The sequence below is a fragment of the Myotis brandtii genome, unplaced genomic scaffold (genome assembly GCF_000412655.1).
Source record: "Myotis brandtii unplaced genomic scaffold, ASM41265v1 scaffold333, whole genome shotgun sequence".
Lineage (NCBI taxonomy): Eukaryota > Metazoa > Chordata > Mammalia > Chiroptera > Vespertilionidae > Myotis > Myotis brandtii.
Window position 1 is genome coordinate 613,661 of NW_005362842.1, and position 13,865 is coordinate 627,525.

General features: G+C 46.3%; 1 protein-coding gene and 1 long non-coding RNA gene across 2 annotated transcripts in view; one reads left to right on the forward strand and one right to left on the reverse strand.

The window, feature by feature from the left end:
- The window catches only part of R3HDML (R3H domain containing-like), a 9,210-nt gene extending 1,607 nt beyond the window's left edge, over positions 1 to 7,603 (reverse strand). The window contains exons 1-4 of the mRNA XM_005871242.2: positions 7,339 to 7,603; positions 4,457 to 4,575; positions 4,196 to 4,328; positions 2,650 to 2,765 (exon numbers count right to left, since the gene is read on the reverse strand). Of these exons, the coding sequence (XP_005871304.1) occupies positions 2,650 to 2,765; positions 4,196 to 4,328; positions 4,457 to 4,575; positions 7,339 to 7,596 (626 nt within the window). The 5' untranslated portion in view covers positions 7,597 to 7,603. The remainder of the gene's footprint in view (positions 1 to 2,649; positions 2,766 to 4,195; positions 4,329 to 4,456; positions 4,576 to 7,338) is intronic.
- LOC102240843 overlaps positions 1 to 9,039 on the forward strand; it is a 47,620-nt gene extending 38,581 nt beyond the window's left edge. The window contains exon 4 of the long non-coding RNA XR_001363075.1: positions 8,949 to 9,039. This is a non-coding gene — a long non-coding RNA (uncharacterized LOC102240843). The remainder of the gene's footprint in view (positions 1 to 8,948) is intronic.
- The last annotated feature ends 4,826 nt before the right edge of the window (positions 9,040 to 13,865 follow it).

The following is a 13,865-nucleotide window of genomic DNA, read 5'->3' on the forward strand; positions in this document are numbered from 1 at the left end:
CGAACACCACCTTTGCCTGTTTAAGAACTGTCAGTGGTTTCCCATTGCCTATGCAGTGATTGGTAATTTTTTTGGAAAGGGCAGAGAGTAAATAGTTTAGGCTTTGTGGACCAGATGTGTCTACCACATGAAAGCAGTCATAGATAATATTTAAATGAATGCCTTCTCTGTGTTTCAATAAAACTTTATTTACAAAAACAGGCAGCGTGCCCTGGCCAGTGTCACTCAGTTGGTTGAGCATCCTCCCATGTACCATAAGGTCAGCCAGTTTGATTCATAGTCAGGGCACATGCCCCAGTTGGGCTTGATACACAGTAGGGGGCATGCAGGAGGCAGCTGATTGGTGTTTCTCTCTCACATAGATGTTTTTCTCTCTCTCCCTCTCCCTTCCTCTCTCTAAAATCAATAAAAACATATCTTTAAAAAATTGGCAGCAGACCAGATTTTGGTCATAGCCCATAGTTGGCAAACTCCTGGCATACAGAGTCACATCACCTCTTTTGGTCAGGCATTCTAGACTGCTCTAGCAGCACGTGGTCCAGCTTACACACCTCATCTTCCCACAACTCCCTTCTCCATCCCAACACACAGATTTCTTTTTTTCTCTCTCTTTCTCCTCTCAAGGCCTAAAATCATTTCCCCAGCTCTTTCTTGCTTGTGGATGACTAATAAGGTCACTATTGGTCTATAGTGTTAATTATTTTTGCAAATCCCAGTGCCTTATTTTCTTACACTTCAAATGAACACTCTGGGCAGAAATAAAATCTTTTTTTCTCCAAAAGTAATTATTGAATGACTATGAGTAAAGTCAGCCAAAGTACTTAGAAAAGTATGCACTTCTGGTTTCATATGGAACTTTCATTCATTCATTCACACTTCCAGAGCATCTATTGGGCATCAGGATTTGTGCCAGATGCTATAGTATACAGTTTTCAAAAGGTCTCTTGGAAATTTAGGGGCAGGGAGAGTGGGTGATGGAGACACCAAGGGTGATGGAATCAGAGTAGTTCTTTTTCTTTTTTTTAAATTTAACCACTTGGAAAAAAGTCCTACTGCTTAAAAAAAAAGGGGGGGGGGGGTTGGCATCATTGTAATGGAAGGATATAGAAATGAGTAAGATCTATTTCCTGCCTTTAGAGAGTTTATAACCTAGTCATAATCATGGGCACCATTTATTTACCACGTACTATGGGCAACAATGTACTATGATTCTCTGAAAGTCAGATACTATTAGCTCTGTTTAAAAAAATTGACTGTAGAAATCAAATGCCTTAGCCAAAGTCCTCACTGTGTACATGGCAGAGCTGGGAATCAAACACAGGTCTGGTAATGACAATAAGAACCAACACATATTCTGAGTTTCTTAGGAGCCTGGGGGCGGTTTCTGGGTCAGCTTACCTATACTAGTAAGTAGAATATGCATCCATTTTGCAGATGAAGAAACAGTCATAGAGAAGCTAAACTACAATTGGAGCCCTGACAGTCTTAATTCCAGAGTCTAAAAATCTTAACAACTACGCTATTAATACTCAATGCTGCAAAAATTTGACATATCAGCAAGCAAACTGAAGAGTTTCATAAGCTGTATGTATTGAAATTTGGTTGTATTTTTCCTTGTCTAATAAAGCTGAGCTACGATTTGACATGCTGTCAATAGCAAATAAATAGCTAGAGAATTTATGTTCAGGCTACCAATGACTTCCAGAACATCAGGATAGTAGAATAGAGCCAACATAGGACTTGAAATCAACAGGCTTGTGTTTCAAATAGCTCTGCTACTTATTGGCTTTGCGACTTCTGGTAACCTCTCTGATCCTCAATTTCTTAACCTCTAAGAAGGGAAAATATTTTCCCAGTGTCCTTCCCTTTTTCCTTCCTTCCTTCTTTCTCTTTCATCTCTTCAGTGAGATAATAAGGTGAAAGTATTTTTTAAATGATCAAGGGCTACGTGAGAGTAAAAGTTGGTTATTATTATATAATTTTGTAATTCCAAATATCGTGTTTACTTAGAATTTGTTCTTGTTTCTATCTCTATAAGAATCTGTAATGTTTGCAAGTTTGTATATGATACATTGGAAAGAAATTTCCATTTCCTTTTCTCCATATTCCATGGTATGAAGACCACTTGTGTCTTCTCTCCCACCACGCTGACTAGAGAGTCTGGGAGAGTCGGATTAGCTGAACATGCTCATTCGAATTCTCCTTCCTTTCCTTTGGGGCCTGCCTGCCTGCAGGGCGCATGTGTTTTTCTTTGCTTTATTTCATGTGTAAACTTAGAGGGGCTGGCACTGCCCTTGTAGGAAGAGGCCTGTGGTTGCCCAGTATTGTCTGTCAATGGGTGTGCAGGTCTAATTCAACAGTGAGATATCTGCAAGCCCACTTGGCTGGCAGATCTAAACCACATTCTCCACTATTGACTTCTTCAGTGTCACTGCCTGTCCACCTGCCTCAGTCCTCTATCTTCCAATAAATTCTGAAACTTGGGTAAAGAAAAAGGATTATTAATGGACTCTAAACCTACCCAAATGTATGGCATTGAGGTTACTTAGAATGGAGGAAGGCAGGTTCCTTTTCTTTGAATTCTGCCCATGCCACCTCAGGATCCACCTTCCTGACCCAGATCCCCCTCTGTCCCAACACTGCACTTACTTAATAGCGTAATTGCAGACCAAGTACACTGCCTGGTGCCAAGTGCTGCCCCAGACGCTGATGCTGCCACAGGTGTGGATGGCACAGCCCAGCCGGTTGGAGGATGCCCACACCATCTGAGGAAGGACACAGACAAGGGGTGCTGAGAAGGATACAGTGGGGCCCAGGTTCCTTGGGGCTGGGAGGCTCCTGCACTTGCTTCAGGGTGGGTGCATTGTGAGGTCTGCCTGTTCCAAAGTGAGGGAACTGGAAGCATATCCTATCTAATAAAGATGGAATATGCAAATTAACTGTCACTCCGTGACAAGGATGGCAGCACCCACAGCCAATAAGGAGAGAATATGCAAATTGATGCGACAAAGATGGCAGCAACTGGGCCATGGCAACTATGCAGACATTCCGCCCCACCCCAGCCGCTCGGGGCCTTTGGGCAGCACGCGGGAGCAGGTGTAGAGTGGCCGGGGCGGGACGCCTGCTATGAGGGGGGGTGCGGGGGGTGGAGAGAGCCACAGGAGGGTGGCAGGGCTGGAGCGAAGGCGGAAGGTGGCTCCGGCCCAGAGTGAAGGTGGAAGGTGGCAGTCAGAGAGAAGGCCCGGGTCCTGGGTGCCGGAGGGAAGCCTGTGCCGGCAGCCAGGGAAAGGAAGGCCTATTCTTGCATGAATCTTCGTGCATCGGGCCTCTAGTTGTACTGCTCTATTAGGGTTTGTTTTTTTTTCTTTTCTTTTTTTCCTAATGACCACTGTTTGAAAATTGTTGTGCTGGAGTTTAAAATACAAACTTTGGAGTTAAATAGCCTTGGATCAGAATCTCACTATCACTAGCTGAGTGCCTTTGACCAAGTCACTTAACCACTCTGTGCCTCAGTTTCTAAGATGGAGGTAATAATATTTCATGGTATGTCAGGAAGGGCATTTGGTTTTGGCCTTACATTTCCTAGAGGGTCTCGAATTTAGAATTTTGATATTAACTCCACATGAGTCATAGAGAGACCAAGAGGACCGAAAGAAGATATTTGACATGCAATTAGAAGTTCCTGTTTTATTTCCTGCAATATCATATTGCATTGTATTTTTATGTGTGATAAGTGCTAACATATTCAATATTAATACTCAAGATATACCATGATTTTTATGATCTTATTTTGGCCTTTCTTTCTCTTTTTCTTTTCTTTTCTTTTCTTTTCTTTTCTTTTCTTTTCTTCTCTCTCTCTCTTTCTCTCTCTCTCTCTTTCTTTTTAAGATAGTGGGAGCCTTAGAAAACAGAAAATACTAGAAAATATTTGGACCTATTGAATTCAAAAGCACTCTTGATCTTGTCAGACCATACATCCTCATTTTGGGGTCAAACAATCTGGTCAGCACACCTAAGACACTCAAAATTAGATCCAGTTCATCTCAATTCAACTTTCCAGGAACATGCTTATTATGTAAGAGGAAGTCCATAGGGGGCTCTGTTTTATTTGTAGTTTCTGTTCCACCACATGCTTTTTCTTCTAAGGGACCAGGATTTGTTTTCCCATCAGCCCTTAGTTCCAACAAAGGGGTACCTGGGTGTAGTGGGAGCACACAGGGCCACTGCAGCGCCAGGGGCAGTGTGGGCTGCAGTCCTTTGGGGCTGGAAACAAGTAATGCCGCTTCTCCTCAGACCAAGACTTCACGAGATCGACCACCGAGCGGTACCTGGGGAGGCAGAGAAGATGGAAGACACAGGGCGGGATAGGGGTGGGGGAGGAAAAGTCACTCTGCCACCAACCTGCTCGTTCACCTTGTTCAATGACTGAGTGAAGGAAGGGCAGAGGGTCACTCACCGGCCAGAATGGATGGCGAGGTTCTGGCCCACGTATCTCATCAGCTGTGAGGGCCCATGGGCCCAGATGCACTGGGTGGCCCAGGCCTCAGCAGACCTGGCCAGTCGCTCGTCCCAGATCTGGGGAAAGAAAGGCCATGCAGTTCCCCGGGGAACCACCATCATCATCACAACAGTGTCCAGACTTCACATTTTCCTGGTACCATGACTCCCCTGGCCCTCGGAACCCTGCAATAATCCACTTGACAGATTAGAAAACTGAGCTCAGAGAAGGCCCGTGACTTCAAAGTCAACAGCAAATCCACATAGGAACTGACATGCACACCCAGGTCCCTTTTCTCCTCATTAGATTTCAAGATTGGGGCTTTCTGTTGTGAGTGGGGTTCCAGGGTATTGGTCCAGGAGTTCCCAGCAGTTACAAGTGGCTGAACCCAGGGTAATGGGAAGAGAACTAATTTTTTATTTCATTTATTATATTTTTAAAATGTATTTATTTTAACTTTAAAAATACTTAATTCAGCCCTGGCTGGTTTGGCTCGGTGGATAGAGCGTCGGCCTGCGGACTGAAGGGTCCCAGGTTCGATACCGGTCAAGGGCATGTACCTTGGTTGCGGGCACATCCCTGGTAGGGGGTATGCAGGAAGCAGCTGATCGATGTTTCTCTCTCATCGATGTTTCTAACTCTCTATCCCTCTCCCTTCCTCTCTGTAAAAAAATCAATAAAATATATTTTTAAAAAATACTTAATTCAAAAGATTTTTTTAATAATAAAAACATGCACAAGTTTAATATGGAAGATGTCCAAATGAGGAAAAGTGGAAAGTCTCTCCCCTCTATTCTACACTTATCCCGCCAGCCACTGTGCCCCTTAGAGGCAACTGTCCCTGTGAGTTTCCTGTGTCTCCTTCCAGGAATATTCTAGATCTGTACAAGCATATATGATTACATATATATATAATTTCTTGACAAATGGCAGCATGCTACACATTCTATTCAGCACCTTATTTTCACTTAACAAGATAGGTTATCTTGGCGATTATTCCACATCCGTATGTAGAGAACACCCTCTCATCCTTCATAACAGCTTCATCGTTTTGCAATGTATGAATGTTCCAAGTTTTATAACCTGAAAAGTCATCACTTAAAAAAAATACTAGTTTCCTTCCAGCTCTGACTTCCTGGGGTTCTCTGAGAAGTCATTTGTTCCTTCAGCAGCTATTACACAGTATTTCTAGGCACGGAGGACTCACAGTCTAGCAAGGAAATGAGATATGAAACCATCATTACAATCCTGGAGAGTGTGAGGATGTGAAACGGGCTGGAACTTGCTTGGGGCTGTGGGAGAGAAAAGGCTCCTTGAGCAAGGATATCTGTCCTGTGGGCAGAAGCCAGCTAGTGGAGAAGAAATGGGGCACCAGCTCATAGTCTTCTGGGAAAGCAGAGAAATGTTTCCTTCGTTCTACCAAGAGGTAAACTGAGGGAAGGCAGAGAAGATGGAAGACACGAGGCGGGGGAAGGAAAATCGCTCTGCCACCAACCTGCTCGGTGACTTTGTTGAGTGACTGAGTGAAGGGAGGGCAGAGGGTCACTCAAACCCACACTCACCAACCCTCCCGAGTCCCTTGTGAGACATCTCTTTCTCTCTGCTCTACACACTACCTGCCATATTCAACACCTGCTGAAGTGAGTGCCTTGCACACACAACTGGTGCTCAATAAATGTGTCATTTGTTTGAAAATGGAGGGCCTTCTATGTGCCAGTTGATGTGTTAATAAATGAATGAGTCAGTCAATGAACAAATAAATGTTCTCCCCCTCTAGCTGCCTGCCATTTCTGCTTCTGTCCCCACCCCTCCTCACACCTTATCACTACCTGTCATTATATTCTATATATATTTTGTTGATGTTCGCTTTCTACCATCCTCACTAAAATGAAAGTTCCAGGAGGGAAGGGCATTTGTCCATCCTGTTCTGGGTAGTGTCCATGAGGCTTAGCGTGGTGCCTGGCTCCAAACAGGCACTAGTAAGTAAGTGCATGGACTGTTGCAAAAGAATTTGCAGGCTGTTGTGCAGCAAGTTGGGGGTGGGACTGGCAATCTCTTTCCCTAAAGAAATCTGTGGGTGGGCTGGAAGCTTATGTCTCCAGACTGGTTTGGGACAATGGTCCCAGAGGAGGGGCCGTGATAAAGAGAAAAGTGTCCTCCTTCACTCTGGGAAGCTGGGGTCAGAGCCACTAGCCCTGTCTCTTTGAGAGCAGATATCCCAGCTTCCTCTCACGGTCAGCTGCTGGTTTTTCTCAGCTGGAGACCCCCAGGTACCAGTCCCCACAGCTCCAAAATCTACCTCCACAGGCTTGTTGAGGATGGTCTGGGGATGGCCATCACACCCCTGGGGCAAAGAGACAATAGCATGGAAAGCTCCAGCTACCACCCTCTGCAGGTCCCCAGTGGGGAGCCAAAACTCTTGGGCAGGGTATTGTGTTGGCTAAGACAATGGCCTTTTGCAGCAAGCACACTTGGGTTGGAATCCCAGCTGGGTGACCTTGGGCAAATTAATTCTCTGCATCTCAATTTCTTTATTTGGAAAATGAAGATGACAGTTCCCACCTCTAAGGAAGAGTATCCTCAGGGTATGTGAAGTGCCTGGCATACAGTAGGTGCTCCATAAATAACAGTTCTCTGCCCGACTCCCCGCAGGCCCTGTGTAATCCCCTTTGTGCCCTCATCCACAAAATGGACAGACTACATCCTGCCCTTTCCACATGGTCCAGACACCCAGATACTGGCTTGTGGGGCCAGGTTGGTGAATGGTCCAGCCCTTCCAAGACAGGTTGAGATAAGTGGTGTTTGCTGGAAGGGGGACTGGGGAGGGCACAGGGACTCACCATATACTCCATGTTGGCAGCTGGTGGGTGCACGCTGGCCCTGATGTGGTTGTGATAATCCAGTAAGGCACTCATGTCCCGGGCAGAGATGTGGCGCTTCCGCCGGTAGTGGGGCACCCCCAGGCCACTTAGAGAGTGCACTGCTGTGCCCTCGGTCCAAGCCAGCATTAGGGTGGCATTGGGCATCAAGGTGTTCACTGTCTGGCCTGCCCAGAAGAACAGGACTGCCAGGCCCACAGTGCTGGGCAGCGGGGGCATAGCTGGCTGAAGGGGTCACACGTCTGCCTTGTGCAGTCAGAGCTGGCTGCCTGGAGGGGGTGGGTATAAGGGCACCAAACCATGAGTGTTCTCCAGCATTGCCATCTCAGAGGATGCTAACCCTGGGAGCTTGGTGAAGACCTGCTGACTCAGCTCTGGCCCAACACCCTGTCCTTCCCACCCCAGCAGACTGAGTGGATTGGGCAACAGGAAGAAATGCCCAGACAGTAGTTAACCTGGATCAAGACTTGGGGTGAGATGGTGCCACCACTTGAAAGCCAGGGCTCTATCCCACCAGCCCAGAAGAAAGATCTGTCCTCCCCATCCTAGGTGCCCTCTTCACCCATCCTGCTTAAAGTGGGCTCCTTCAATGCCCTCAGAGGGGCAGGGCCAACCTTCCCCAAGGCTTAGTGAGGGCTCTCTTGTCCCTGAGCTGCTGCACTTTCAGCAGTGAGGGCAAGACACAGAAAGAAGCAGATGTAGAGAATGAAAGAGGCAGAGAGAAAGAAAAACAAGAAACAGAAATGAGCAAGACCAAAAAAAATACAGAGACACTAAATGGAAGATATAGAAAGGTGGAAAGATACAAGAGAGAATGAGAGCTGATGATAGGAGGAAAAAGAAAGAACATTGGGTGTGGGGGGGGGGGCGGGGAGGGAGGTGGGGGGGAGATAGAAAGAAAGGTAAAGAGAGAGAAAGACAAAGGAAAAAAAAACAGAGAAGAGGGAGAGAGAAATAGACTTGAGAAGAGAGCTAGAGAGAGATGTGCAAGAGACCATGCAGCAGGAGCTCATACCCAGGACAGGCGGCCCAGGGGGGTGGCAGGAGGAGTCCGAAGAGGAGGCAGGGGACTTCTGCTGACACCCTGGCCCGCCTGGCAGCAGTGACTTTAAAGGTCCCCTGGGAGATGATGGCATCTGACGCGCCCTGTCCCACAGCCCCCTCCCCTTCCAGCCAGGCCAGGCTTGAACAGGAGGCTCCGCCCACTGGCCATTTGCTGGCTTTCCTCTCCAGCCTCTGCTGTTCCCACTTCCATCTGGAGTGTGCAGGGCTGGGGCTAGGCTGCTGGTCAGAGTAGGGATGTGGCAATGACAGGGATTCCAGGAGGAAATCTCAACCCCCTTTGGGAGACCCAGAGGCTTTTCTCTGCCTCCAGACCCCAACATATCAAGGCCACCTTGCATCCAGCGTATTTTCTGACTGTTTTCCCTACATAGCCCACTGGCCTCAGAGCAGGCTGTTAACATGGCCCATCTCATGAGCACCTACTATGCACCAGGCCTGGACTGAGTGCTTCATATGAAAGCTCAGCCAACTCTCAGAAGCATACATGATAGCTCTCCATTTTACAGATAGAGAAACCACATCCCATAGAGGTGAAGGAACAAAAGTCACGCCAGCCTATCTGCAACAGTGCAAGGATTCAAGTCCAAGTCTGACCACAGGGCCCTGTGAGTATGTAAAATGGACGCCATCTTTTGTATAGATGCATAGGAATAAAGCCTCAGGGCATATTCGTTGTGATGCTGCTCATAGCACTGTGTAGCCTCATTAGTTAAGCATTCAAATCCCCATTTCACTCACTAACTGGGTGTCCTTGGGCAGGTTACTCAACCATTTTGTGTCTCAGCTGTCATAATGGGACCTACCTAGAGCATTGCTGCAAGGACTAGACAAGTTAACTGGACAGGTCCTGGCGGACAGGTCCTGGCACACTGTGTGTGTGTGTGTGTGTTGCCAAAGCCCCTTTGCTGTTGTCCTTCTGAGTTAAGAAAGTTTCATTTCCTCCTCTCTGACTAATTGTATTCTCCATGAATAATACACAATACTTTTGTTATGAAAGGGGGATAGACTTACAAGAAAGATGTTACATAAAAAAAAAAATTTGAAGTATTTGTGGGTCTTCAGCCTCCTCCTCCAGTGACCTCTGAGAATCCCCAGGCAGAACCAGGTGGTGATGCAGGGCTGGAAGCTGGGAGGGGGACAGACTTACAAGAAAGATGTTACATAAAAAAAAAATTTGAAGTATTTGTGAGTCTTCAGCCTCCTCCTCCAGTGACCTCTGAGAATCCTCAGGCAGAACCAGGTGGTGATGCAGGGCTGGAAGCTGGGACTGAACTACCCAGGCGGGGTCCTCCCCAGACACATGGGATTCTCACTCTAGGCAGCCACCCAGCTCCAGCCTCCATGGCCCAGACAGTGCCTGCTGCCACACACCTTCCTTCTGGAGCAGCTTCCCCCAGCCCAGGCTGGATGCTGGGGGAGGTGGGGCAGGCAGAGCAGTGAGTGATGGGAGCTGCCAACACTGACCTCTGCAGAGAGAAAGAAAAACGAGAAACAGAAAAGAAATGAGCAAGATCACCCCAGAAGAAGAAGAGAGACTGGCTCCCATCTAGCCCCATCTCTGGGTATATTCAGTATGCTGGGTATCCCAGGGCAAGTCCCTATCCTTCTCTGGGCCTCAGATGCCCCATTGGAGAAACTGGACTAGGGCTCTTCTGCCTACAGCAGCTGGGATCCGTGGTACACCAGGGGGAGCTCTGCAGCCCAAGGGAGGAGGACACAGCCTTGGCACTTAGGACCCCAGGAGTGTCAACAATCGTGTCCACTCTCTCAGAATGCTTAACATGAACGTCTCCCATGTAACTGGCACCTGCATTGGTTCAGAGCTTCACATCCATCTCTCACAGCTAAGTTTGAGGTAGTAACCACACCCACTGTACAGATGAGGATACTGAGGCACACAGAGCCTCAGTGACTTGCCATAGGGCCTAGAGCTTGTTTGTGTGGTAACTGGGGTTCTGACAGTGAATATCCTCAAGACATTTATAGAATGCACACGCAACTGTGCACACATCACACAAGCACATCCTCCTCCCACAAATCAGACAATCCATTCCACCAGCCCGAGATCCCTTCTATTGTGCACCCCTTCTACTGTGCACCCACCCTTTCACATTTAATATCTGACACATATAAGCTGTATGTATTTGCCCCATCTCAGTGCCTAGCACTGTTTTAATCACTTTTGTGGATAAGCTTATTCAATCTTCAGAGCATCCCTATCCAGTCAGTACTATTGTCATTATATCCATTTTTATATATATGAGGACACTGAGGCACAGAGAGGTGAGTCATTTATCTGGGGTCACACAACCAGTGGGTGGCTGAGGTGGGATAGGCACCTAGCAAGGCTGGTTACACTGTCTCTCCACAGAGACAGACATGGAAGAAGGCATGATGCTGCAGTTCCGTCATGCATACGAAGTCACCATCTCTTGTCCTGCATGTTCACACATCCCCAGAAACCCAGAAATCACACTGGTGGCAAACAAACAGGGACACCCCTGGCTGCTCCACCAGGTGGAACCTTCTCTGTGTCCTCATTGACTAAGGCAGCTTTCCAGGGGATAAAAATGTTAGAAGGTGGAGGCAGGAAATAATCAGGGGCAACCCAGATGAATGTCCTGGCTGGTCACTACCTTTAGGGTAGGAATACTTTCTCACCCTTGGAATTTTATCACCCTGTATTCAGCTATTGCTCCATCCTCACCCATCCTAGAATTCTCTCTGGGTTTGAGTGAACAGAAGGGAAATTATTCTAGACAGCAGTAACACTCAAGTGGCAGTATAACTCAGTAGCTAACAGAAAGCCTAGGTCTATGACCCACTTCTATGGCTTACTAGTTATGTAACTGTGGGCAAATTACTTAACCTTTCTGTGCCTCAGTTTACTCATCTATAAAACAGGGCTGCCTCATGACACTGTTATGAGGATTAAATGAGATAGTACATCTGAAGACCCTTGACACAATGCTTGGCACAGAGAAAGCAGACAATAAGTGTTACCTATAATAACAGCTAATAATAATAACAGTAACAGTCAATATTTACTTAGCACATACTAGATGTCAGGCATTAAATGCTTTAGAGTCATGATCTCATTTAAGCTCATTTCATGGGTTAAATTTCAGGATCTTCTTTCTATAGAGGAGAAAGTAGAAACTCATAGAGATTAAGTAACTCACCCAAGTTCACACAGCCAGTCCCAGTGGAAACTTGGGTCCCAACGCTAGGTCTCTCTGATCCTTACCCTGCAATAGCTGCTTCTGAGAAAAGACTGTGGGACAGGAGCCTGGTGCTTGAGAGAGGAGACTGAGAAAGCTGGAAGGGCCTTAGGAATCTTCTGTCACTCCCTCATTTGCCAGTTGAGGAAGGCGGTTCAGAGAGGTTAAGTGACTTGACCAAGGTGACACTGCAATTGGCAGACTCAGTACTGCAACTCAGATTTACTATATTCCAAATCGAAGTGGAGGAGGGAGGGAGCTTGAGGGAGGAAAGCACATGTAGAAAAACAAAACAAAACAAAACAAAATAAAACACAGTGGTGATCCAGACCCTTCAAAACTCGCCAGGTCAGCCCGACTGGTGTTGCTCAGTGGTTGAGCGTTGATCCATGAACCAAAAGGTCACCAGTTCAATATCCAGTCCAGGCACATGCCTGGGTTGCAGGCTCAATCCCCAGTAGGGGCATGCAGGAGGCAGCTGATCAATGGTTCTCTCTCATCATTGATGTTTCTATCTCTCCATTCCTCTCCCTGCTGCTCCACCAGGTGGAACCTTCTCTGTGTCCTCATTGACTAAGGCAGCTTTCCAGGGGATAAAAATGTTAGAAGGTGGAGGCAGGAAATAATCAGGGGCAACCCAGATGAATGTCCTGGCTGGTCACTACCTTTAGGGTAGGAATACTTTCTCACCCTTGGAATTTTATCACCCTGTATTCAGCTATTGCTCCATCCTCACCCATCCTAGAATTCTCTCTGGGTTTGAGTGAACAGAAGGGAAATTATTCTAGACAGCAGTAATATTCAAGGCAGTATAACTCAGTAGCTAACAGAAAGCCTAGGTCTATGACCCACTTCTATGGCTTACTAGTTATGTAACTGTGGGCAAATTACTTAACCTTTCTGTGCCTCAGTTTACTCATCTATAAAACAGGGCTGCCTCATGACACTGTTATGAGGATTAAACGAGTTAGTACATCTGAAGACCCTTGACACAATGCTTGGCACAGAGAAAGCAGCCAATAAGTGTTACCTATAATAATAGCTAATAATAATAACAATAACAGTCAATATTTACTTAGCACATACTAGATGCCAGGCATTAAATGCTTTAGAGTCATGATCTCATTTAAGCTCATTTCATGGGTTAAATATCAGGATCTTCTTTCTATAGAGGAGAAAGTAGAAACTCATAGAGATTAAGTAACTCACCCAAGTTCACACAGCCAGTCCCAGTGGAAACTTGGGTCCCAACGCTAGGTCTCTCTGATCCTTACCCTGCAATAGCTGCTTCTGAGAAAAGACTGTGGGACAGGAGCCTGGTGCTTGAGAGAGGAGACTGAGAAAGCTGGAAGGGCCTTAGGAATCTTCTGTCACTCCCTCATTTGCCAGTTGAGGAAGGCGGTTCAGAGAGGTTAAGTGACTTGACCAAGGTGACACTGCAATTGGCAGACTCAGTACTGCAACTCAGATTTACTATATTCCAAATCGAAGTGGAGGAGGGAGGGAGCTTGAGGGAGGAAAGCACATGTAGAAAAACAAAACAAAACAAAACACAGTGGTGATCCAGACCCTTCAAAACTCTCCAGGTCAGCCCGACTGGTGTTGCTCAGTGGTTGAGCGTTGACCCATGAACCAAAAGGTCACCAGTTCAATATCCAGTCCAGGCACATGCCTGGGTTGCAGGCTCAATCCCCAGTAGTAGGGGCAAGGAGGCAACTGATCAATGATTCTCTCTCATCATTGATGTTTCTATCTCTCCATTCCTCTCCCTTCCTCTCTCTCTAAAATCAATAAAAACATTTAAAAAACAACAAACCAGCACTGCAGGTCCTTCCAAAAGATAAACTGTAAGAAAACAAAAGGGATGGAAGAGATATCAGTGGAAACACTTAAAAAACACAAAATTTTTCAATGGTGTAAGACTAAGTTCTACTATTTAGAGATGGGTACTTGGGCAATAAAACTATAAAGAAACACAAAGAAATACTATATAGTAAAAGTCTGGCTATGATGGGGTGGGACATTTGAAAGGCTTCTATTTTGTGATCTGACTGGTGGTTGCACATGGTTCACCTTATTAGGTTCTACATTTATTTTATGTGACTTTCTGTATTTGTGTTTTATTTTACCATAAAAAGGATTTAAAAAAATAACAGCTGTAGTAATTTATATGGTGACACCTTCCTTCTGTTACCGCCTGAA